Raw genomic sequence first — 23726 nt, 5'->3', positions numbered from 1 at the left:
CAGTAGATTCCAGAGTCAGACTGCCTAGTTCATTCCCATCCTGGCTCCTGGCTCCACACCTCTGCAATTTTGGGCAAACTACTTCTTCCTGCACGTTGGGTGAGCAACCATTGCAGTTTGCCTGGGATTGAGGGATTTCCCAGGATACAGGACTTTCAGTTGGAAAACCAGGCTGAGTTGGACACCCTCTCTGTTCCTCAGTTTTCTCATCTGTAAAAGATGAATTCGAGTAGAACCATCACTACATGCCTGTCTGGAGGATGCATTGATTCATGTGAAAAGCACTTAGAACAGCAGTCTAGCATTTTGATGTTATTTATATGAAGGAAACAACATTTTTTTTTTTTTGAGACAGAGTCTTGCTCACTGCCACCTCCGCCTCCTGGGTTCAAGCAATTCTTCCACCTCAGCCTCCTCAGTAGCTGGGATTACAGGTGTGTGCCACAATGCCTAGCTATATTTTGTATTTTTAGTAGAGACGAGATTTCATCATGTTGGCCAAGCTGGTCTCAAGCTCCTGACCTCAAGTGATCCGCCCGCCGAGGCCTCCCAAAGTGCTGGGATTACAGGTGTGAGCCACCACACCTGGCCACGAAACAACGTCTTAAGTGCTGGCAAAGAGTAAGCAATCAATCCCTCCCACTGTTTATTCTCAGGATTGTCTTCCATAAGGCATCTTCTGTCTTTCTGCTCCATCCCCGTCTGATACTCTTTCACCATCCCCTTTCTCCTCGCTTCTATTTAATAGCTTAAAGACTTAAATACGAGCGTAGTTTGTATTAAACCCGACATGCTTTGAAATCCTTTGTTTCACTTACCACTACAGACAATACCAATGACGCCTTCGAAATGTTTTTAAGCAATTTAATATAGCTCTCATTGGAATGTCACAATTTTCAAAGTTAGAGTTCAATCTCCCTTTAGTGTAATGCAAGAAAAAGGTTAATCTAATGTCGTTTTCCTTCGTAGAAATAACATCAAAATGCTTCAACCCAGAAGCTGAAGAAGAGAGAAAGATGGTGAGGGGAAACAGGTAAGAACTGGTCGAAGATGACATGCAAGGGCAGCATGGCCTGGGTCAGTTTCCATCTCTGTCTTTGACATTTCTGGGTGAGATATTTTTGCATCCCATGCAGTGGGAGCCAAGCCTGACCAATGGGATCCTGGGAAGGTGGGGGGACAGCTGTTGAAGAGATGGCTGGGAACACATGAATGCAGAGAAAACCTCCATCAACAAGGCCCCCTTTGAGAGGAAAACAGGACTCAACATATGACAGATGGAAGTGGGACCTCCCAGGGAACGGAGCCTCTCTGCTTCTTTTTCTTTTCCCAATCTGTGATGCCTAATAACTAAATAGGCCATAGTTTTGGGGGAGATCAAGAGAAGCGAGTGAAAGAAAGGACAGGCATTTTCTCTGATGATCAGTCTTTTTCTGCAGTTGGCAGAGAGTAAAAAGCCCCTCCTGGATATTTTTGCCAGGTATGCGGGGGGCCAGAAACTAAATCAGCCTATCTTTGTTTACAACTTTCTGTGTGGGGTACACACCACCATACCCCAAAAACCAGGCCTGCATGAAGAAGGAAGGAAGGAAGGAAAAAATAAAGACAGAGAGAGAGAGAAAGCAAGCTAGCTTAGAATTGACGGCACACTGTGAAAGATTATCAACAACAGCATTTTCTATTTGTACTGTTTAAGATAGTGTTGGTGGTTTCTTCATTTCTCAGAAAAGGGAAATTTTACACCTGTTAGATTATAGTCTTGCAGCTATTTATTAGGTAGAATGTACAGTGACAGATAACGCCAACTCTCTATTATCCATGAAAAGAAATATGTAAAAATCACTCCTATGTCTAAATTTCACTTGAACCGTGGGTTTCAACCGCCTTTCTTTCCAGCCTTTCTGGGATTCTCTAAACAAAATACTTTGCTTTTAATTTCTTTTTAGTCCCTTGCAAGCCTTAAACTGTAGGAGTAATGAACAAAGAAATGGCCCCAACAGCAGTAACTGGAGAACTGAGGGAAAAGAATGAGGCCTGGATAAATAAAAGATGGGGGCAGGGGAAAAGATCAGTCAGCGCCCACCTCATGAGGATGAAACATCAAGTGACATTTGCCCGAATAAAAGTACCTTCCACACTCCCACAGCCACAGTGCACTTTTCTGGTTCGGGAAAGATGTTTCTGGGTACCAAGAACTATACTAAGACCTGCAAAGCCTAAAGTGGGGGCAAAGAATGTGATGTTGATTAGAGGCGTGCAACACAAAATTTCATGCGATTGTGAGAAATCTACAATTTCCTACTCAAAAACAAATCCGTTTGAGATTTCATTTAATCTCCAAAGAAAAACAGCTAAGGCTCACTCTCTGCATTAGCATCTGAGTAGATGTATTTGCTCTCCTCCTCCCACTCCTTCTGCCTCCACTCTCAGCCTGCACCTGCTACCACCGTCATTTTCGAGGGGTGATCGAGTCGGTGCGTCCGGGGGCCCTTCTGTCCCGAGCCCCACGAGGAGCCTGGCGCCTCACCTCGCAGGCCGCCTCCCTGCCCGCGCCCTCTCGCGGGCGCCCCTAGTCCAGCGTCCTCATTCATCCGCGCCATTGGGGCCACCAGGGGTCAGGTCTTGGCTTTGCTCACCGAGTCCCCGAGACCCAGAAGGCGACTTAACAAGGGGCGTCGGGACCGCCCCCGCAACGCCCCCAAGTAGCACTGCCCGGGCTGGGCGGCCGGAGTTCTCCTGCCTCTGGGCTGCCTGCACCTCCTTCCCGACGAGGAAACCGAGGCCGCCTCGGGCAAGCAGTGCCCTGCGGAGGGCCCTGCCCGGGGTGCCCGGTTAGAAGACGAGGTGACGCCGTTGGTGCCGCATGGGTCCGGCCTCATTGGTCCCACGAAGCCCCTAGGCCGAGAGTGCCCCAGTTTTCCGCCACCAGCGCTGTCCCAACCTCAGTCTGGGAGCCGTCCCCCTTCCCTCAGAGATGCCGGGTGTCCTCAAAAGGGATCCCGGATGGGCTGGAAAGTCAGGAGCAGAGTGGGGGTCGTTGGGAGGAGGATAGAACTGCCCCAGGTTTGGAGGAGTCGCCTGTCAGAGCGTTGAATGTAAGCCCTTTTGCGCAGTTATTTTATTCTGGGGCTTTTCTTCCTCGTCCTCGTCCTCCTCCTCTATTTTTCCCCTCTTCTGTTCAGCTATTTGTGTTTTCTGATCGGGGAAGTGATTTGCAGCAGGAAATTAGATATCTTTATTCCAGAAACACTGTGGTTCTAATAGTATCTATTCCAGAGCCGGCTCCGTCTTAGTTGCGGGCTTTTTATTTATTTATTTATTTCCACTTGTAGGTTATTTTGTGAGGAAGGGAACGGAGCGCTGTGCAGCCCCGCATCTTTCCTCCTCCCCTTCCACACAATACAACTCTTAATTAAACACAAGAACACCCACACCTCCCTTCCCACAGGACCCCTTCCACCTGCTCCTCCCGCTCTGAAATACCAGCCTTGTATGGGCAGGGAAAGCCTCGTGTTGAACTTCCCAATTAGCAAGACACATCGCAAAATAAGGGACTCTGGGAGCTGTTGTCACTACTATTTTTGGATTCTTCCTTTCTAGGCCCTACCTAGCAAGTGTGTTAGTGGCTTTGGTATAACTTTAAAATCCTGCAGGTCTTTAGAAGCACGATTCCTGTTTTTCTCATTGATGAGTTCAGATGAACATACTCAGTGCAAAAGAAGTAAGTCAGCGAACGATTTGAACTGGGAGTTTTTACATTTGTAAAGGCTTCCTCTTTAAGTTTTTTTGAACCAGAGTTTGTAAGGGCTTCAAGAAAATTCAGTCATTTCCAGGTTGAACAAGTCGAAGAGGGTTGGACAAGAACCTGCATTTCTCTTTTCTCAATTTCTGGCCAGACCAAGAGGGAGTCGGGAATGCATGAGTAGTGGAAGTAGCAGAATCTGGGGTTTGAGGATTTCCAGATGCAAATGTTGCAGGGGAAGTGAAAGGAGGGGGAGAGGAGGATGCCTGGGGGGAGATGGAGCAGGGTGGTGGCCCAGGAGTTCATCAAGTGAGAAGACAGAGAAAGCCCAGAGACAGGAGGTAGGGCCTCATCTAGTCAAAAATTGGAGAATCCTAGCTTCAGAAGATGGGAGCCCCGAAATCTGAGCTCAGGGAACTTAGAGTCAGAGAGTGGGGTATTTTGGAATCAGAAGATGGGAGGGGACCATGAGTGATGCGAAGGTACCACAGAGGCCGATGTCAAATCAAAGAAATCTCAGAGTAGCTGCCTCCGGATCATCCTCCTCCACCACCACCACCACCAGGGGCTGAGGTATCGGAGGGCGCAGGCCGCCAGGCCTCCATGAACACCCCCAGAGACTGCGGATTCAGACTTCTGACTGGTGTCGCATCCTCTGCACGCTTGCCTTGGCCCCACCCCCAATTATTTCACTTCTCAGTCTAGTGTTTCCCGAGGTTCGCCGGCAAGAATCCACCCAGCAATTATCTCCCCTCTTGCGCGCATGGGGGGACATTAACCACGAACGCGCTGGAGAAGAAAGGTACAGATGGGTCTTTTATTGAACACTTGGAAATGTTTCCAAGGCTTTTGTTTTTTTCCCCCATTCATTCCTGCCGGATCACTGGGATCTGCCAACTTCAGTCCCAAGAGGTTGCGGCCGGAGAGCCAGGCCCACTCGGAGCCCCCGCTAGGGGGCGCGCTCTGGCCGTGGCGCTGAGCCGAGCCCGAAAAGGGGGCTGTCGAGGGGAGGCTGGGGGTGAGGAAGCCCACAGCCCAGCTCGGGTCCTCGCGGCCTGGGAACTGACACACGCTTGGGGTCGCTCGCTGCATCTTACTCGAGCGCCAGTCTGTGCCCACCTGCCCCCACCGCCTACTCCGTCCAGGGTCGCCCGGAGCAGCAGCTACTGAGTCAACGCTGCACAGGGGACGCCTGGACCCTGGCCACAGGCGGGGTCCCGCCGTCCCGGGGAGGAGAGGAGAAAGCAAACGGTGGTGATTACAGGGCTCAGTAAAGTTTCCCTTTCCCTCGGGTCTGGAAACCTGGAGGGATGGGTGCGGCAGGAGATGGGAAGCTCCCGCCTAGAACTCTGTGAGCGCTCGGAGCCCAACTACCAGCCTCTAACCCGTGAGAGGGGACACACGCCCTGTCTTCTGACGGGAGGCTGCCACCAACTCGCCCAGCTTTGTGCTTGGAGCAAAGCTTGAACAAGCCTGGGTTGCCGCCTGGATGGCTGATGGGGGTGGCGGTGAGGGGGGTCTCTTTCCTCTCTGGTTCTTGCTCCCCCACCCCCTCCCCCCGGCTGCTGACGAGTAACAGAAAGTGAGAAAGTTTGCAAATAAGAAGAGTTCCCCTAACAGCCATCGCACTAACGCGTCCATACCTTGAGGGCTCGGCCGTGGTCCTCGGGACGCTTCCAAAAAAGCTGCTTCCCAACAAACCTCTCCCAGCCAAGCCCTAAATGTGGAACCCACGGCTTAGGCGGAGGACACGGCGAAGAGGGAAGGATTAGCAAACCCGAGAGAGTCTTCCCAGGAAATCCAAGTTCTATCCGTCCCTTTGGACCTTTCCACGGGCTGCTCCTTTGAAAATACGTCAACAAATAAACACCGTCCACAGACAAATCCCAGCAGCCGTGGGGAGAACTGAGGCAGGGTAGGAAGTGGAGAGCAGGCAGGAGGCCGAGAAGGCGAGGGACAAGTTCTAGGCAAGCGGATTATGTTACATTTCCTCCTAATACCAGACTTCCAGGCGGAGACACCTCGATTTGAGCATAAAATGCATACCCTGAAGTGGATAAGACTCTGAAAGCAGCATTTGAGGAGGTTAACCTTGACTGGTTGGAGTTGGGCGGGGGGCGGGGGGGGGAAGCAAATATTTCTGTTTGTGCCCTCCGGCTCTTCCCAGCACCGGCTGTCAATCCCGACGCTTGTTATCCTCACAAGGCTTCAGTTTGTTTGCCTGATCTCAGCAAGGTTTTCTTCCACAAGTAGAACTATAATTGCTATAATTCTACTGTATCATTTGGATCATTGCAGTATTGTTGTTTTCTCTCTCTCTCTCCCTCCTTCTAACGCTGCAATAACGCGCTCCAGTGTTAAATTAGCAGGTTGCGGAAGACCATAAATGAATGAAAGTTTGTTTAAAAAAAAAAAAAAGAAAGAAAGAAGAAGAAGAAGAGATTTAATAAATAAAACAGCAAAATGACTTGGCAAAGGGGATATCACATCACAGAGACTCCGTGCGTGTAATCAGATCTTATTGTCTTCCCTTCCAATGGCTTCCAAATTGGTCGCTGGATTCCAATGAAGTTTATTTCTATTGTTTAAATATATGTTTTGAAGAGGTTGATCATAATTTAAGGGGACCTGAGACTTCCGCTGGAACTGGAAGCCCATCACAGCTTGATTTATCTATGTATATATTGCACAATAAATTAAAACATCTCAGATGAAAAGTATGTGAGGTTAACTCTGTTCCAAACATTTCCCCCCCCCCCGATAATGACATCTAACTACCACCCCCTCTTATTCCACATTTCTTGCAAATATAATTTTAAAACTACAATGTAGAATTAGCTCTCAGAAAATAAAGGGGTTTCTTCCACTCTCCTCTTCTAGGTAAATTATTATTTCCAGTTCTGGGAACAAGCCCCACTTTCCACCATAAACAACAGTTATAAACACTTGTGACTTCACTTCCAGCCATTATTGTCATTTTTATTATTTAGTAATTGATTTTAAAAGCAGATGAACTGCACACCATTGTTTTCCAAGCAGCCCAGGAAAAGCAAACCAACAGCTACAGACCCCAGAGATAAGAGGAGCCTGGACTTGTGAATAACAAGGTACAAACGCAAGTGATATTAACACTGAAATGAAATTACTTTTGGTTAGTGGGTAAAAGTGAGGCATAAAGAAAGTGAAGTGTCATTTTGCTGGCAGAGTAAAATTAAATTGGGCGAAACTGTCAGTTCTTTCATATATAATCCTATCGCCAAATTCTTAAAAGTCTGCCCACTCAACACATCAGTTACATTCTTCCTATATATTAGAGGTATCATTTTATTTTTCTAAAATGACATATAGAATAACATATGTATATATTTATATCTCTTAAACCCATATCCTGATTGGACACTGTGAAGACCACAGCATAGTCTTATGTCTCCCAACCCAGCACCTTAGAAAAGTTTTCTGTCATTTTTAAAATTTAATCTCTTAGAAATAGCAAAAGTCAATTGTAGATTTTTGAAGTTGGATATTGAATTGTGACAAAGGCGGTCTCAGGGCCACTGGGTGTAGAGCTAGATCAGGCCCTTCTCCCCGAGGTGAATGAACGTCTTTCCCAATAGCATCCTCCCTTGGGAAGATTGATTAGAAAATAACAGAAATAAATAAAATAACAGAACAAATAAAACTAGTGTTTTCATACAGGTCTCCACTCAAAATACTTTATATCCCATTAATAGAATTAGATCTAATTCCAGGGATCATTAAGTCAGAATCAGAAATTCTTTGTTAACCTCCCCTTTTACAGTGGATGATTAAAATTAGAATACACCCCAGCAGAAAGTCCGACTTCTTTTAAAAGAAGAACAGCTGCACAAGGGGGAGGAGGGGGATGGAGGCGAAGAAGTCTTCCACCCAGAGAGATGAAACTCCGTTGGGCTCTCAGAAATGATTTGTGCATTTGTTTGTCTTTTTGTTTAACATGATCTTTCTTGGACTCATTTTTAGCCCACTCCCTGCGTGTGCGGAGCCGACTCTGAAGTCACGGAGCTACCCGGCAGCCGGGTCTTGTGGATTTCCGACGCGGGGCCCGCAGGGGAGGGAAAAGTGCCTGTCTCTCCGAGCCACCAAGCCGCAGGGGCGCCAGCGAGGGTCCGAGGCTGGAGGCTAGGAGGAAACCGAAGCGTCTTTACTCCTCTTGGCTGCGATGAGACCCGCGCGCCCGGAATGGGCTTTCGGGGCCGCGGGAGGGAAGGTGGGAGGAAGTCAGCGCTCAGGATGTTAGTTTCAAGCTGAACCTGACGGTGTAAAAACACCGAACTCTTGGTGAGGATGGAAAAGCAAGGAGAGATCCCAGGTGACTTGGAATCGCAGAGAGGGCTTAAAGGAAAATGAAATGTCAGCAATGGCTCGGGTTCTCCTCCGTTCCCCACCACAGCCCGTCCATCATCCAAGTGTAGGAAAAACGGGTGAGAATTAAGTTAAAAGCCAGGGAGAGAGACAGAGAGGGACAGAGAAATTCTTTATGCCCTGTATTTAACAGTAGTAGTATCAGTATTAGTATTGGCATTATTAATGCGCCTGTTCCCAACCTTTCATTCCCCGCTCCCCCCGCCCCCCCATCCCTCGACCAAGTTTTGTCTTGAAGGCTCCTGCCAGGCCAGCCCGATCTGTCTGCTACCCACCCACTAGCATCCAAGAGTTATGCAGATGTTTGAGGCTGAAAAAAAATCTCAGTTATGCATCCTTGTATTTTTAAATACTGACTGTAAGTGATTCAAGTATAATCCTTTGTAAAACGCTTTTCTCTTTGACACACGGAAGGTGGTTGAGAGAGGAAAACCCGGCGTGGATTCCCCCTCCCTGGCCCCTCTCTCACCCACCACCCTCGCCCCAACTCTGCCAGCGTCGGGGCCCCCGTAAATCCATAGGAACCTGCACCCAGGCAGGGAAGGCGTCCGTGCTGGCCCCTGGCCCAGGCTCGACACAACTTCAGTCGGAGTTGGGTTTTGGTTCTCGGCTCAGGAAGCTGTATGGGAAGAAAGGCGCTGTTCTAAGGTTCATGCTCACCTTTGCTCAAGGGAGCCAAGTCATGAGGATTCAGAATTTTAGACGCTTAGATTTGGCTGCAGCTGAATTTGGGTTCCTTCCACCCCGGAGAGCTCAGGGATCCCCGAGGATTCTGCTCCCTAGGTGCAATTCGAAGGTGAACAGCCTCAGGGTGACGGCCTAACAGATACGAATTTGGGGGGGGGGGAGGAGGAAGAGAGTCCAGGGAGAAAGAGGAGGTCCCCAGTCACCCCTCCTCGCTGGTGATGCTCTCCAGTCCCTTTCCACCCAGTAGATGCTCTAGGGAAGGCCGCGCGCCTATGGCAGAGCTTTGTCTGGAAGGGGGCTTTTCCCCATTCCAGAGTTTTAAACGGTGGCAGTGGCGAGAGCGATTGGGGGACGCTACAAACAAGAGAGCCACAGTCGGGCTCAGGGTGAAGATAGACAGCGCGATGCCCTGGTCCACAAGAGAAAAGCGAACTCCCAGATGGCAGATGTTTGCTTCGGGCTGTCACCCTGGCCCCTCTACGCCTGTCCCGCATAGAGACGACGGCAATTGAGCGCCAGTGAGGTCAAGGTGGTGTCCTGGGAGCCCAATATTGGCTTTGAAAAATGCCAAGTCTGAACACGAGCCTCGAGGCCTCCCCTAGAGGGAGCGAGGTCCTCGGGTTGGTGGAAGGGACGCACGCCGCCCAGATGGCACCCACAGGCCTGGCATCCCAGTGAGCTAGAACTTCGGCCAACATTAAAGGGTCAAAGGAGGAGCTGCAGGAAGAGGATGGCGGACTTAAGAAAGTTGTTAGTTTAAAAAAAGAGAGAAGGAAAGAAAGCAAAGGAAAATTGGCTCTGGTGCGTGCCCGCTGCCCCCACCCCCGCCTGCCCCTCTGGAATCCAGTCCGGGCTTTGCGCCGCACCCACAGCCCGACGCAGCCCGGCCTCTGGCGAGAGCCAATCAGAGGGCGCCTCTCAGCACGTGGAGGAGAGAGACTCCAGAGCTCAGCGCCCGCTGCTCACTACACTTGTTACCGCTTGTCCTGAGCGCGGAGAGGGCGAGCTCGGGCCGCAGGCAGGGCGGGAGCCGGCAGCCGGCAACCGAGTGAGGCGGAGAGACACAAAGATCGCAATAATATCCGTTATAACCAGCTATCTAATCCCACTCCCAACACACACCCATCCATCCCACCCTCCGGGAGAGGCAGCCCGCGATCGGCTCTCTGCGCCCTGGGAAAAAGCCCCAGCCATGAGCAATCAGTACCAGGAGGAGGGCTGCTCCGAGAGGCCCGAGTGCAAAAGTAAATCTCCAACTTTGCTCTCCTCCTACTGCATCGACAGCATCCTGGGCCGGAGGAGCCCGTGCAAAATGCGGCTGCTGGGAGCCGCGCAGAGCTTGCCTGCTCCGCTGACCAGCCGCGCCGACCAGGAAAAGGCCGTGCAAGGTAAGGATGCGCCCGTCAGGCACTTACTAAGGGCGTTAGGGGCTGATTCGAATGTTTGATTTTCGGGGTCCAGGGGCCTGGGATTATCAATTTGCAGAGGAAGGAAGGAGAGGGCATAACTCTGAGGCCTGCTGCCTCAGAGAGCATTAAACATCTCGCCAGGGGCTGTCTCTCCTTCCCTCCCTCCCTGCTTCCAGAAAAAGGCCCATTTTCGCTTCCGGAGCCTTTAGGTTATCGGTGTTGATCGTTAGGTCATTCAAATGCCCCTTTTGGTGGCCTTGGGTGTGCTCTGAAAAGAGGCGACAGGTCAGAAACAGTAGATGGCCGCTGGACCCTTTTAGCAACAACTTGATGAAGACAAGAAGCCCAAAAGCTGGTGAATCAGGGTCTCCAGGCTGAGTGAGCCTTGGCCTTTCCCCTTTGGAAGATTTCTGTATATGCGGTGTTTCGGTTTTATTTTTAAATTGTAGATTACTTGTGACCTTTTAAACCCAAGCTTTGCAGAAAACATCTTCCTGGGATTCTCCAAAGTCTCCTTAATGTATTTAAAATGTATGAAATGTGTGACTTCTGGGTGCTAATTTTTTCTCTGCTATTTTATTTTTAAAAATAGAGTCGAGTTGTTTAAAAGATTTTATGTTTTCTGAAATTACAATTTCCAGAATAACTGTCCTTTTGCCCCGAACCTGTTACCCTCAAGTTTTGCCTTGAGCTTGCTGCAGAGGTGTCGCAGGGAAAGGAAAGAACTGTTGGTTTATTTTAAAATCCGCAAACCAGCCGTCCAACCACAGCGCCATTTGGACGGCAGGAGCAGACGGTTGAGAAGGGGGCGTTTAAATTAAATTGAGTTTTTTCTTTTCTGTTTTTAGCCTTCAGTGGCACCTATGCCAGGCACTTCCTCAAAAGGAAGGAGCGGCCTGTGCCTCCTGCACTCCGACTCCCTCCCTGCCGCAAGCCTTTCCCAGAACATTCTTGCCAGGATGATTTTTCTTTGCCTTTTTGTGCAAGAAGACCCCCTCCCACCCTCTCCCGCTGTGGGCTGTTGGGGTGCAGCCTGCACTTGGGGCCACAGGGCCGCTTCCCATCCCGCAGCGGTGGCCCTCAGGGCTGCACGCCTCTTGCCATCCCTTGCCCTCCTGGTGGAGCAGCGGGCAGAGGTCGTGCGCAAAGTTTTCAGGATAGTAGTGATTTTTTTTTTAAGTTGTAGAATGTTTTCGGATTTTCCTCTGCCCCAAAATGGGAAGGGAAATAAAAGCAAGAGAGGTAGGAAAGGGGAAAGAAAGAGAAAGGAGTAAAGAAGAAAGGAGAGCGGGGAGAGGAAGCCTGCGAAAAGAGAAAGAAAAGGGGAGAGAAGTAGAAAGAGAGATGAGGAAAAGAAGGGATGGGGAGAAAGAAAAAAAAGAGAAGGAGAGAAAAATTACAAGGAAGGAAAACGGGGGCAAAAGGAATAGGTAAGGGAAGGAAGATAGGAAATAAAGGGGGAGAGTGAGAGAGGGAAAGGAAAAAAGGGAGAGGGGAGGGGAAAAATCAGGAAGCCAGAGAACGGGAGAGAAAGAAAGAAAAAGAAAGAGCAATAAACGTGGAGAAAGACGCCAAGGCGTCGACGTCTGGTGGTGCGCGGACTCCGGAAACCTAGGCCTAGGCACCGTGGGAGCGACTGTGGGCGGCCCCGGGCAGCCGCCCTGGAGGGGACTCCCTGGCCGGCCGGCTGGCTGATCGCTCTCCTTTGCCCGCAGGCTCCCCCAAGAGCAGCGGCGCCCCGTTCGAGGCCGAGCTGCACCTGCCGCCCAAGCTGCGGCGCCTGTACGGCCCGGGCGGGGGCCGCCTCCTCCAGGGTGCGGCAGCGGCGGCGGCGGCGGCTGCGGCGGCAGCGGCGGCGGCCGCCACGGCCACGGCGGGTCCACGGGGGGAGGCCCCTCCGCCGCCACCGCCAACCGCACGGCCCGGGGAACGGCCGGACGGTGCAGGGGCCGCCGCGGCTGCTGCAGCCGCTGCCGCCGCAGCCTGGGACACGCTCAAGATCAGCCAGGCGCCGCAGGTGAGCATCAGCCGCAGCAAGTCGTACCGCGAGAACGGGGCGCCCTTCGTGCCGCCGCCGCCCGCGCTGGACGAGCTGGGCGGCCCGGGGGGCGTCACACACCCGGAGGAGCGTCTAGGCACGGCCGGTGGCCCGGGCAGCGCCCCGGCTGCGGGTGGCGGCACCGGCCCCGAGGACGACGAGGAAGAACTGCTGGAGGACGAAGAGGATGAGGACGAGGAAGAAGAGCTGCTGGAGGACGACGAGGAGGAGCTGCTGGAGGACGACGCCCACGCGCTGCTCAAGGAGCCCCGGCGCTGCGCTGTGGCCGCCACTGGCGCCGTGGCCGCAGCAGCTGCCGCTGCAGTGGCCACCGAGGGCGGGGAGCTGTCACCCAAGGAAGAGCTGCTGCTGCACCCGGAAGACGCTGAGGGCAAGGACGGCGAGGACAGCGTGTGCCTGTCTGCGGGCAGCGACTCGGAAGAGGGGCTGCTGAAACGCAAACAGAGGCGCTACCGCACCACGTTCACCAGCTACCAGCTGGAGGAACTGGAGCGGGCCTTCCAGAAGACGCACTACCCAGACGTCTTCACCAGGTATGCGCGTAGGGTGGTGGTCATGGCCGCAGCGGTGGAGGGCGCACGAGGGCCCCAGGGAGGGACGGCGGGCAGGGACCAGGCCTTGGGGCGGGCACTTGGCTTCTGGACTCTGCGGAGGAGGGCCCTCCCAACACACCCACCCTTGCTCACCCTCTCCCCCTATCCCCGCTTCAGGCTTTAGGTTTAGGCTGGAATGGTTTCTCTCCTTCCCAAGGTCGTTGCAGTTGAATATTTTCAAATTACAAGTTTTAGTTAGAGAGAGGAAAAGAAACAACCTCCCCAAAGAGCGCAGGAACGCACCACCTTGGAGACGCGCGCGCAGCTGCGCGCACAGACACAGCCTCGCACAGACACAGCTTCGGGCACCTCGGCCCGGCCAGGTCCCCTGCGAGGCTCGGGAAGCGCTGTCCGAGGTCGTGCGGCCATAGCAAAGCAGGGGCTATTTTTGGTTGCTGTGCTGTGCGCTCACCACCCCCGCCTGGTGCCCCAGGAGCCTGGTGGGTATCAGTTACGCAGTTTGCAGTGAAGCTGGAGCCCGTGCCAGCGGAGAAGGCCTTTAAAAAGATCCGAGTTCTGTCCTTTCAGGACTCCTGAAATAACCAAAGGAAGTCGGAACTGCGCAGTGTTTGGTGTCTGAACACCTGAGGGGCCCCAGCCAGAGTCTCCCCTTTTACTCTCTGTGCTCTCCCGACACATGCATTAAACCCACCGTGCGTTTAGTGTAAACGGGTTTACCGGGTGGACAGTGATTGCTGCAAGCCTGGCAAGCAGTAGACGAAGCAGTTGGGGGAATTTTCTCTTTGGATCAGTGTCCAAGCTGGGTGTTCGGCCTGGTCACGCTCCACCTCCCACTTGCCCGAGTTTCTCTCTGAGAAACATGGGTGTGTGGGATGACTGGGTCCTTGGCCGCAGCTTGTTCAGCCGACCACCTGAGACGCCGGCCCGGCTAGGGGGTCCTTCTCTCCCACCCCAAGGCCAAGTTTTCAGCTCAGGCGAGGAGCCAGGGTTAGGGCAAATGTTCCCCAGTGAGGGGGAGAAAGGATCGATGACTGCCTGGCCTTCCTGGAGCGGGGCTTGTCAAGCGCGGGCAGTTCCTTCGAAGGAGACGTGCGCAGCTTTTCAATGTGCATTTTAGAAGGGGAATGCTGCCCGCCCCTTTGAACCAGAGGAGAAATCGCTGCTTAGGGCTCGGGAGGCCGAGCTAACTACAAAATGTAGTTGGCCTGGCAATTGCCTAACTAACCGGACACAGAAAAGAGCGGATTTAATGCCGGGCAAAGTCACTCAAACCTGGTCATCCCTTGGGCTACGCTTGGTCTTCGCCTGTGTCACCCAGCCCTTTCCTTATCTTTAAAAAAGGAACTACATTTAAAAACCGAAGTGTGTTATCAAATAGTGAATTGGCCGACCAGCGTTTGCGTTTATCATACGTGTGTATTTCCAAAGAAGAAACTGAGCTGGTGCCAATTGGCATCCAAGTCCGCCCTTTTTTAGCTTCTGGCGGGCTTGGGGGCGGGAAGGACCGAAGTGCCTGAGGAGGGGCAGCTCCTCTGCCCCACCCCCACCTCCTTCCAACCCAGGGGTTTGAGCCCCTTGGCTCCGGCCCCAGAGCCAGCCTGGAGTGCCGCTTTAGATTTGCTGGTGCTCACTGTAGCAGGGGGCAATGGAGGGCACTTATGGAGACGGTTTTCCTCTGATGCCGAGGTTTCAGGTGTGGACTGGGGGCTACCGGCAGGGCATCTCCGGTTCCCCAGCTTTGGCAGCCCCCGCTCTTTCATATTAGCGAGCGGAGGGCCAATTATTCTCGGCGCGCTCATATTTTTGGTAAACAGGTCGTAAGCCGTTTTACAGCATCTTAATGGTTTCCTATTTGCCTTAATTGTCGCAGTAATAACTGCAATGACGGGGTAGGATTTCAGTTAAATTGACTTCCCCTGAGATGGGCAGGGTTTGTAGTGGGACTGGAGTCAGGAGTTGCGCGGAATTTTGTTTAATCGAAAAATTACCCCACTGAACTTTTAACAAGCTTAACATATCTGCAGAATAAAGGGGAGTGTGACCCAAGGGGATGACAGAGGGAGGAAGGTGGGGGGAGAGAGAGATGGAGGGAAAGGCAGAGAGCTGGAAAGACAAAAAGGAAGGCAGAATGAAACCAAGAGGACAGAAAAATATTTTCTTAATTGAGTGCTGAGTTCCTGTCCCACTTAATATTAGGACAAAACAGGGTATAAGCAGTGTGTGTGTGTGTGTGTGTGTGTGTGTGTGTGTGTTCTAACTGTGGCTTAAGAGAGTGACAGAGAACCTGTGTACCCAGGTTTGTAGACTTAGAGACTCAAGAAGCCACCCTTGTCATACATGAATATAGCATAATTTAATAGATAATATCCTATATCTGGCAATGTGCTTCATGTTTTTGCATTTTCAGTCAAATAGTAGGCACTCCAGGGGTGATGGAATGGTGATACCCATATGTTTGGGGGTGGAGAGCAGACAGCCAGGGAGACCCTAGTGGAGTAGGCCTGCTACGGAGGAGGGGATGGCTGAGGGCATTGCTGGGGCCTGCAGTGACCTCCTGCCTGTGTGTTGCTTTCTTATAGGGAGGAACTGGCCATGAGGCTGGACTTGACTGAGGCCCGAGTCCAGGTGAGAAGCACAACATAGAGGGAAGAGGGAGGGAGGAGGGCCAGGGGCCGGTGGGAGAGAGAGATGGGTTGCTGGGTGGAAGGGTTGACATCCCCTTCACAAAACCAAGAGAAGCAGAATCAGAATAGTAGACCCAAGCACTCTCACACACACAAAGATATTCAAAACTTAAGACCTGGGAGGTGAAAGGGGGAGGTTTCTGGGTTTGGGAGCCCAAGGAAGGAGTCCAGGATCAGAACAAGGGCTTTAGAGTCCCTGAGACTGCAGTTGAGGAGCCCTAGCCCCAAAGACCCTATAGGAAACAATCCACCAACCTACTTCTCCTGATTGAAATAATGGGATGGAGCATGGATTTGGTTGTTAGACAAATCCGCTCAGCTCCAAGCAGGTATTTGGCTGCGATTAAGTCTCCAATCGGGCTTCATAAAAGCCCACTTAGTGCTAGAACAAACAGGGCCATTTGAAGGCAAAATGCTGTTTGATTTCCCCTCCACCCCGCACAAGGAGCTGGCTAATGCTATTTGATTTCCCATTTTTTATAGCAATGAGCCCACATTGATCTAATAGGGAGTGAGTGCAATGCTATTAAAGGTGTTTGCAGCCCCATACCAGAGTGCATTTCCGAACCCAGGCCTCATAACCAAAGAGACGATCAACACTGAGCAGCCCCGATGGCCAACAGAAAACAGATGTCCCCGGGTTAGGAGCTGAGTGAATCACTTTACAGTCAAAATCAAGCGCTGATAAAGCACAATAAATTCCATATGGCTCATTTAATACACAACAGCTTCTTGCATTAGACGGCTAATGATGAGGCCTGTCCCCTCCTTTCTGTTGACACATTTCTCCATTGTCAAACAGAGATGTGACAGCAACTCCGTATTTTCAGCTCAGGGGAACGAGTCGTGGGAAAGTTAAATAACTTTTAAAAAGAAAGAGAGCGCCCCCTCCCTTTCTCCTCTCCCCCTATTCACTGGAGAAGATGTAATTAAGTGAATATGAATTATTAGAGTCCTTTCGTTTACCTTTGGGGGGCCTCAGAGCTATTAATTCAATAATGAGGAATTGCAGGGGGACATCTTGATAATTGCAATTGAGCCGGGAGAGAGGGTCTGTCTGTAAAAAGGTTTCCACGTCCTTTGAGAACATTCTGAGTCCACTGCCCCCAGTCCCCTTCTTTCACTGCAATCAAGGAGTGGTGGATATTCTCGTCTAGACAGATTGGATACACAAAAGCTGCCCACCCAGCCCGGTCCCATCTACAGTCTCACTTTTTCAAGCCTCTGGGTTTCCACACTGAAGTGATTCTGAAATTCACAAATAGATTATTTGAAGGCTGCAGAATGGTGTGGATGGGCCCCCTCTTGGCAGAATTGGAAGTAATCGACCGATTTGGATTCTTGATTTTTCTTGCCCTGGGGGGCTGTCTAGAAGTCAAACCAAGCTTAAATGCTAGTGCTGGTAACAACAAGCCCCAGTGTGTAGATTTGAAATATATAGATATCGTCCACATTTTAAAATATGTTCCTCTGGGTTAATTTACGTTATATTTGAATATAACTTTGTATAGTCCTGGAGTTCATTCTTAATTTTCAGACTTGCTTGCAGTTATAAATCCAGCCCTAAAAATATTAATGCCTTCAGGGGAGAAGGAGCATATCTTCTCAGCTGTGGGTGTGATGAGCAGGTCACATAAAAATAATTTCGTGCTCCTGGGGTTTATTTTTAGATGATGGTAGCTGCCATGTTTCAGGTAAAGGTCTCTATTAAAACTGCCTTCTATTAGCAATTAGGAAAATACCTCAGGCTGAAAACCTCCTCCAAGCCTAGAACTATCTTATTTAAATAACGGATTTAAACCACATCTCCAAAAGGAAATAAAAGACTTGTTATCGCTGAAGATGTGAAAAGTCTATACCTGCCCTCTGATTTCTTTGCGCCCAGGTATTGCCGCCTACTTCATCCATGTAGTCATGCCTTCCTGCATAGAACTGGGTCCTGCGGGGAGCCCCTGCCAAGAGCCGGCTGTGTACCCCAATTTCATTTCATAGAGGACTGACTCCCTGAAACGTATGCTTGCTAATTAATGCGAGCATTTATTTCTTCCCTCCCTCTCGTCCCTCCCTGAACCCCAGAACTCAGCATAGTGCTGTTAGGTGTTCAGTAAATATTTCTGGAAAGAATAAATGAACTGTCTCTCCACTTCCCTCTTCCATACAGAGCAAGAATTTTGCCAGCGCTTGCGTAAATCTGAAATAGGTGAAAATAGCTGATATGCAGTAAAACCAGCATGTCCGTCATCTCTTGGTGGCTGCCCATTCCCTGGAGTCACCATTGAATGGATGCTTTCGCTTGCTTTATTTTACCCAGTCCTCATAACAGTCTTATGAATGAAGTTTTATTATCCCCATTTTACAGATTCAAAAACTGAGGTTCAGAGAGGGTTAAGTGACCTGCCTAAAGATCCCAGGAAGCAAGTGTCAGCACAGACTTTTAAACTTTGGTTTCCCCAACTCTAAAACACACTGAACCACTTTCCTTAAACTTGGAAAGCTGGCCCAGTTGGAATGCCGGCAGAAAGGGTTTGCTTGCTCTGCGTTTCCTGCTGGCTTGAAGTTGCGGCTCCTATTCATTGCTCATTTGGCCCCAGAAGTGTCCGAAAACAACCTGAGGCCTAAAAGGGGCAGATGGGTGCGGGCCGCGGTAGAAAGGAAGGGGGCCCCCGCAGCCCGCCGAGGGAAGGGGCGGGTACAGTCTCGGTGTGCCCACCCGGCCGAGCCGCGCCGACCCGGGGCTCTCTCTGCCTTGCAGGTCTGGTTCCAGAACCGTCGAGCCAAGTGGCGCAAGCGGGAGAAGGCAGGCGCGCAGACCCACCCCCCGGGGCTGCCCTTCCCCGGGCCGCTCTCTGCCACCCACCCGCTCAGCCCCTACCTGGACGCCAGCCCCTTCCCTCCGCACCACCCGGCGCTGGACTCTGCCTGGACTGCCGCCGCTGCCGCCGCCGCCGCCGCCTTCCCGAGCCTACCTCCGCCTCCGGGCTCGGCCAGCCTGCCGCCCAGCGGGGCGCCGCTGGGCCTGAGCACTTTCCTCGGAGCTGCAGTGTTCCGACACCCGGCTTTCATCAGCCCCGCGTTCGGAAGGTAACGCGCGGCTTCGGAAGTCTGTCTGTCTGTCTGCCTGTCTGCCTGTCTGTCTCTCTCACCACACACACACAGGCTGGGGGCAGGGAGGAGGCAGAAGTAAAACAAGGCTACAGACATCTTTTTCTTTGGCCTAACCTCACAGACTGTAGTCAAAGAAAATACTCTATAATTGCGCCTCCAAAAAAAAAAAAAAAAGTGGGTCTTGAAGGGATTGACTTGGAACTGAACACTGAACGGGAAAGGGGAAGGCAGTGACAGTAACGACAACCGTGATAACCGGGAATGAAAGCTGTAAAAGTACAATTTGAAGGCCGTAACCACTCCTACCATAGGTAGTTATGCGAGCAAATATGTACAGGTGTAGGCTAGAGAGCAGGGATGACTTTTCAAGTTTTGCAAAAGTTCTTCCTCATGCCCCCAAACCTGGCAGCCTGAGGGACACAGCCCTGATCCCCATCGGAGCCCTGGAGCCACCAGGCTCTCTGGGTGCACAGAATTCTTTCTTCTGCCCCAGACTCCATCTTCCTTGTCACTCAAGTGACCTGCTGCCAACGACACCCCCATATGTGCAAGGCCCGATTTACACGGCAGTGCAAGACAACGAAATAAAAGAAACAGTTCATCATATAACTCCTTTTCTTTAAGTGAACATCGAATGAGGAAATAAAAAGTCTGTATAATCACACAGACAAAGAAACAAAGGAGGGATGTATTGTGTTAGCGCAGTGAAAATCAAACTGGATGCAGCTTCAGTGATCACTCTTTGGGAGAACAAAGAAATAATAGAGTCATCCAACTGCGCAGCTGCTTAACAAAAATAATCTTACAGAAAATTAAGACTAGGAGTAAACTTAGTTTCTTGTAACAAACCAATAAAATAAACAGCGAGTGCACTGAAGCAGTTAGTGACTCAGTTTACCTAATGGAACCACGCCACCTCCGGGTCACACTTTATCAGTTCTTTCTGATAAAAATTTTAAAGTTCTGTGTCTCCCCTCCCTCCACTTTTTCCCTCTGACAAGTGACTTGTAAACCCAGGCGAACCGTGGCTGGAGGACCGAGTTGCGAGATTCGGAGAGGCTGGAAGAGGATCTGGGCTGGGGTGGTTGGAGGAGTGGGCGGTGGGCTTGGGAGAAGGAGGTGGCGCTCCGTGAGCCCAACTGGGCTCATTTCTAACCCTGGAAATCCCGAATTGGCCCCGCGGGCCTGCAGCCAGAGCCCTCAGGGAGGTGATCCGGAAAGCCCGGGGGGCACTCCAAGGCGTGGGCGTGGAGGTGGTGTCCGGTGGCCCCGGGCGTCTCCGGCCACAGCTACAGGTCCCAGTGTTTCGAGCATGGGGTAAAAGCGTCACGCGGGGTAATCCCGGCGCTGCGGGGAGGCGGTGGTGCTGGCGCGGGTCTCAGGCTTGGACATCGCCTTGCACCGCGCGCCGGTGTCATGGGTCGGGGGCTCCCTGAGGCCAGAGGCCACAGGGGTGCAGGGAAGACAGCGGGGCGTTGGGGGGGGCGGGGTTAAGAGTGTCGCCGCGCCAGGACGTGGAGCTGCTGGCAGGTGACTCCCGCCCATAGAGGGGAAATCAACAGGCAGTCGCCCTTCAACCCCACCCCGCGGGCACCTGCTGGACGCGGGTCGCTGAGCCCCACGCAGAAGGGCGGGTGCGGCGGCGCGGGTGGCCCGGGAGGCCGGCGAGCTAGGCCTGTTTCTCCGGGGCGCAGAAAGTCCCGGGCAGAGGAGCCCGAGGGAGACCTCAGAGCCTGGCGCGTGGGTCTGGGCAGCTGGAATCCCACCTTCTCCGTCTTTTTTTCCTCCCCCCTCCCACCATGCACCTTCCCTTCTCCTTTTGCTCTCCTTTCCTCCCTCTGCATTCTCTCCTGGAAGAGAGTGTCATTGCAGCCCCTGGCCTTGGAATACACTGTCCGATTAAGCTAAACCACCGAATCCACGAACTAGGCCGTGGGGCTTGGGGTCTGCAAGCCCACCTGTGGACCCCGGCCTGGCCCCTTGGGGAATATCTGGACTCGGTCTTCTCCGCCCCGCCCCACCCCGTCGGTTCCCTGCCCTGGGAAAGCCCTCTCTGCTGGCTCCAGCCTTCGCGCGTGTCCGCTGCCCACTCCCCCGCCGCGGCCCACCCGGGTCTCGTGGGTACCGCGCCCCTCGGCTGCCGCAGCGACAAACGGCTGAAACGCTGCCCCAGGCGCCGCGCACAGCTCCCTAGGCCATGACCGCGCTGTTTGCTCTCCCCGCAGGCTCTTTTCCACCATGGCCCCTCTGACCAGCGCGTCGACCGCGGCCGCGCTCCTGAGACAGCCCACACCCGCCGTGGAGGGCGCAGTGGCATCGGGCGCTCTGGCCGACCCGGCCACGGCGGCCGCAGACAGACGCGCCTCTAGCATAGCCGCGCTGAGGCTCAAGGCCAAGGAGCACGCGGCGCAGCTCACGCAGCTCAACATCCTGCCGGGCACCAGCACGGGCAAGGAGGTGTGCTAAAGGCTGCCCTCCACCCCTGCGCCCTGCGCGCGCCCCTAAAGGTCACCTCACTCAGCACCACTCAAGACCAAATGGAAACAGAGGACCAGCACACTCCCGAGACGGCACTGAGAGAGCACAGCCGCCTTCGCAGCAGTCTGGACGTGGGCAAGGCAGCCCACCGCGCTCCGGGACGTGGCACCTCCTCGGCTGGCTGTCCCCCTGCCCCTGCTCCTGCCCCTTCCCCTGCCACTGCCAACCTCGCTCCAACTCCAACGTCCACTCTCTCCCGTTCTTACTTTCTTGAAAATATCGGGGAGGTTTTTTCCCCTAGACGCCTGATATTGAAGTAAAAAATTTAAAAAACCCAACCTTTCTTCCTCCTGACACCCCACTTAGCTTTTTTTTTTTTTCTTTAATAGCATTTTGGCGCTCGAAGTTGATCTCCCCAGCATGGGCCCCAGCGTGAAGCCAGGGCCCGGGAAGCGAACGCGAGCCTGTAAGATAGCTAACAGTGCACTTAAAGCAAAGGGGCGTCTTGTTCTTGTTCTCTTCTTTATCATACACCAACCAAGGTTTTTATATCAAACCAAAGGGAAATACTCTGCTAGAATATGGACTGTTGAAGTCACCAAACTGTGATTGATTCTGTACATACCATTGTTATTAAAAAAAAAAAAAAAAAGAACAGAGCTTTGTATATTTGAAATGTTATAACGCAATTGCACTCAGCGTGGTATGGTAAAAGTTTGTCCTCCTGTAGATTCTTACTGTGTTGTAGATACGGTAGGGTTCCTAGACAAATATTTATGTACTCAAGCCCTTTATTTAACTTATTAACTGTAGAGGCTTCCGAAACCTTCAAGATAAAGGCAATGGTACAGTACTTTTGTGTAATGTGTAATTGTTATCACTTTTCCTTGCTATCTAGTGGAGAAGTGTCACGCTCAAAATAAAAAAATTATATGTTTAACAAAACGAAGTGTGAATGTTCTATACAGGCGCAGAGGGGACAGTAGAAGCCCCCACTCCCACCCCCTGGGAGTCAAGGGTGGGCTCCAGCGTCCAGGCATCTCCTGGGATTATCTGCACACGCGTTTTCATGGCAGAGGCCCCTGGTTTGAATCCGATCCTCCAAGGGAACCGGATTTCCTGCAAAGGTTAAGGACTCCGCCGCGGTACTTCCCACGCGCATCTCGGCTCTCCCTGGCTGTGTGGTAGCAGGAGCTGGGGGTCCTGGGCCACGGAGGTGGGGTGGGTTCCAGGATGGGTGGGTGGATGGTGGGCGTTGTTGACGATGGAGTCTGAAATTTGAAGCAAGCGGGAGTCTTGGCTCAGAAGGCGAAGGGAGCTGTTGGAAAGTACCACGTAGCAAGGAAGTGAAGTGCGCAGTCCGAGACGACAGGTACTGGCGAGAACGAGAAGCCCAGGCGCTCCCTTCCGAGGGGGCGGGCTCCACGGCACGTTCACAGGGAGGAGGGGGTGTGTGTGTGTGTGTGTGTGTGTGTGTGTGTGTGTGTGTGAGAGAGAGAGAGAGAGAGAGAGAGAGAGACATGCTGGAGCAGTAGTGATGGAAAGGCAGCGAGGGGTATCCAAGTGGCAGATCTTAACTCGACAAATGTCATTACATCACTTATCCAGGCATTGGTAAATGTATACATTTAAAAAAATCTAAACAACTCAGGTTTCGTGAGGAGACCCAAACAGATTTGCAATCCTTAACCACTTCGGCGCACCCCTCCCTCCCCGCGGCGGAGACCGCAGCTTCTCCCTCCCCCGGGCCCTGCCCGCGCCCCTCCGGGTGACCGCTCTGTGGAAGCCCGCCCGCGGGGGCTGGGTCTCGCCAACGCTCCCAGGGTGATGGGAAAGGGAAGAGAAGCTTAATTAGTTTCAATTTGCTGTAATTAGCGCGCCGGACCTTTGGGGAGAGGGGCAGGCGGGAGGGGTGCGGGGGTGCCGCGGCCTGACTACGGCGATCACGGAGCTGGGGCCGGCAGCCCCGCCACGCCACCGGCCAGTCGGTCGCCGCGGGGGGCGCGGGTTCGTCTCCCGGCCGGGGCCGTCGGGCTCCGCGCGCGCCCTGGAGGAGGGGGGCCGGGTCCCCTCGAGGCCCAGGGCGAAAGTGTGCGCGGCCGAGGGGAGGGTGCAGGGTCGGGCAGAGGTCAGCGGCCTGCTAGGAGCGGCGCCTGCCTGGGTGTGGGCAGCCCGCCCGGCAGTTTCGGCGCTGGAGCCCGCGCGTCCCGGGCTCGCCCTCTATCCGGCACCCCCCTTTACCCGCCCCCCCGCTTCAATCTCCCCTCCCCAATCCCGAGTCCAGACGCCCGGAGACCCCGCCCGCCCGAAACGTTGGGGAGCGCGCCTACCCGGCTCGCCGGCTGGTGGCCGCTTGGGCCTTCGGGTGGATCACCACCACCCTACGCTGGCCCTGGACAAACGAGGGAGGCACTCGCAAGAAGGGCCCCGGCCTCGGGTATGGGGAGCGGCCGCCAACTACCATTCCTACCACACACTCCTTTTCCGGTTTTAGTAGACCCAGTGGGAACTTTCTAGGGCCTTACTGGAGGTCTGCGAGTGTAAAACTCTGACTCCACATCCATAGGGTCTCCCTGAGGGAAAGCAGCTTTCCTGGGGTGGGCAGGG

The 23726-nt window shown here is 52.9% G+C and overlaps 1 protein-coding gene across 2 annotated transcripts; it reads left to right on the top strand.

Moving 5' to 3' along the window:
- Nucleotides 1-9649: 9649 nt before the first annotated feature.
- On the top strand, nt 9650-22064 carry ARX (aristaless related homeobox). 2 transcript variants are annotated; one of them, XM_017516465.2, is made up of 5 exons: nt 9650-10218; nt 11955-12831; nt 15432-15477; nt 18289-18617; nt 20867-22064. In XM_017516465.2, the coding sequence occupies exons 1-5, from the start codon at nt 10023-10025 to the stop codon at nt 21105-21107; spliced, it is 1689 nt and encodes a 562-aa protein (XP_017371954.1). In that variant the 5' UTR covers nt 9650-10022; the 3' UTR covers nt 21108-22064. The 2 variants fall into 2 exon arrangements, with proteins under 2 accessions (XP_017371954.1, XP_037590146.1); XM_037734218.1 differs by lacking the exon at nt 9650-10218 and adding an exon at nt 11108-11481.
- Nucleotides 22065-23726: the final 1662 nt, after the last annotated feature.

This window comes from Cebus imitator, unplaced genomic scaffold (assembly GCF_001604975.1).
Source record: "Cebus imitator isolate Cc_AM_T3 unplaced genomic scaffold, Cebus_imitator-1.0 Scaffold589, whole genome shotgun sequence".
Taxonomy (NCBI): domain Eukaryota; kingdom Metazoa; phylum Chordata; class Mammalia; order Primates; family Cebidae; genus Cebus; species Cebus imitator.
The sequence above is the reverse complement of the archived record's forward strand: the minus strand, read 5'-3'. Positions and strand labels throughout refer to the sequence as shown.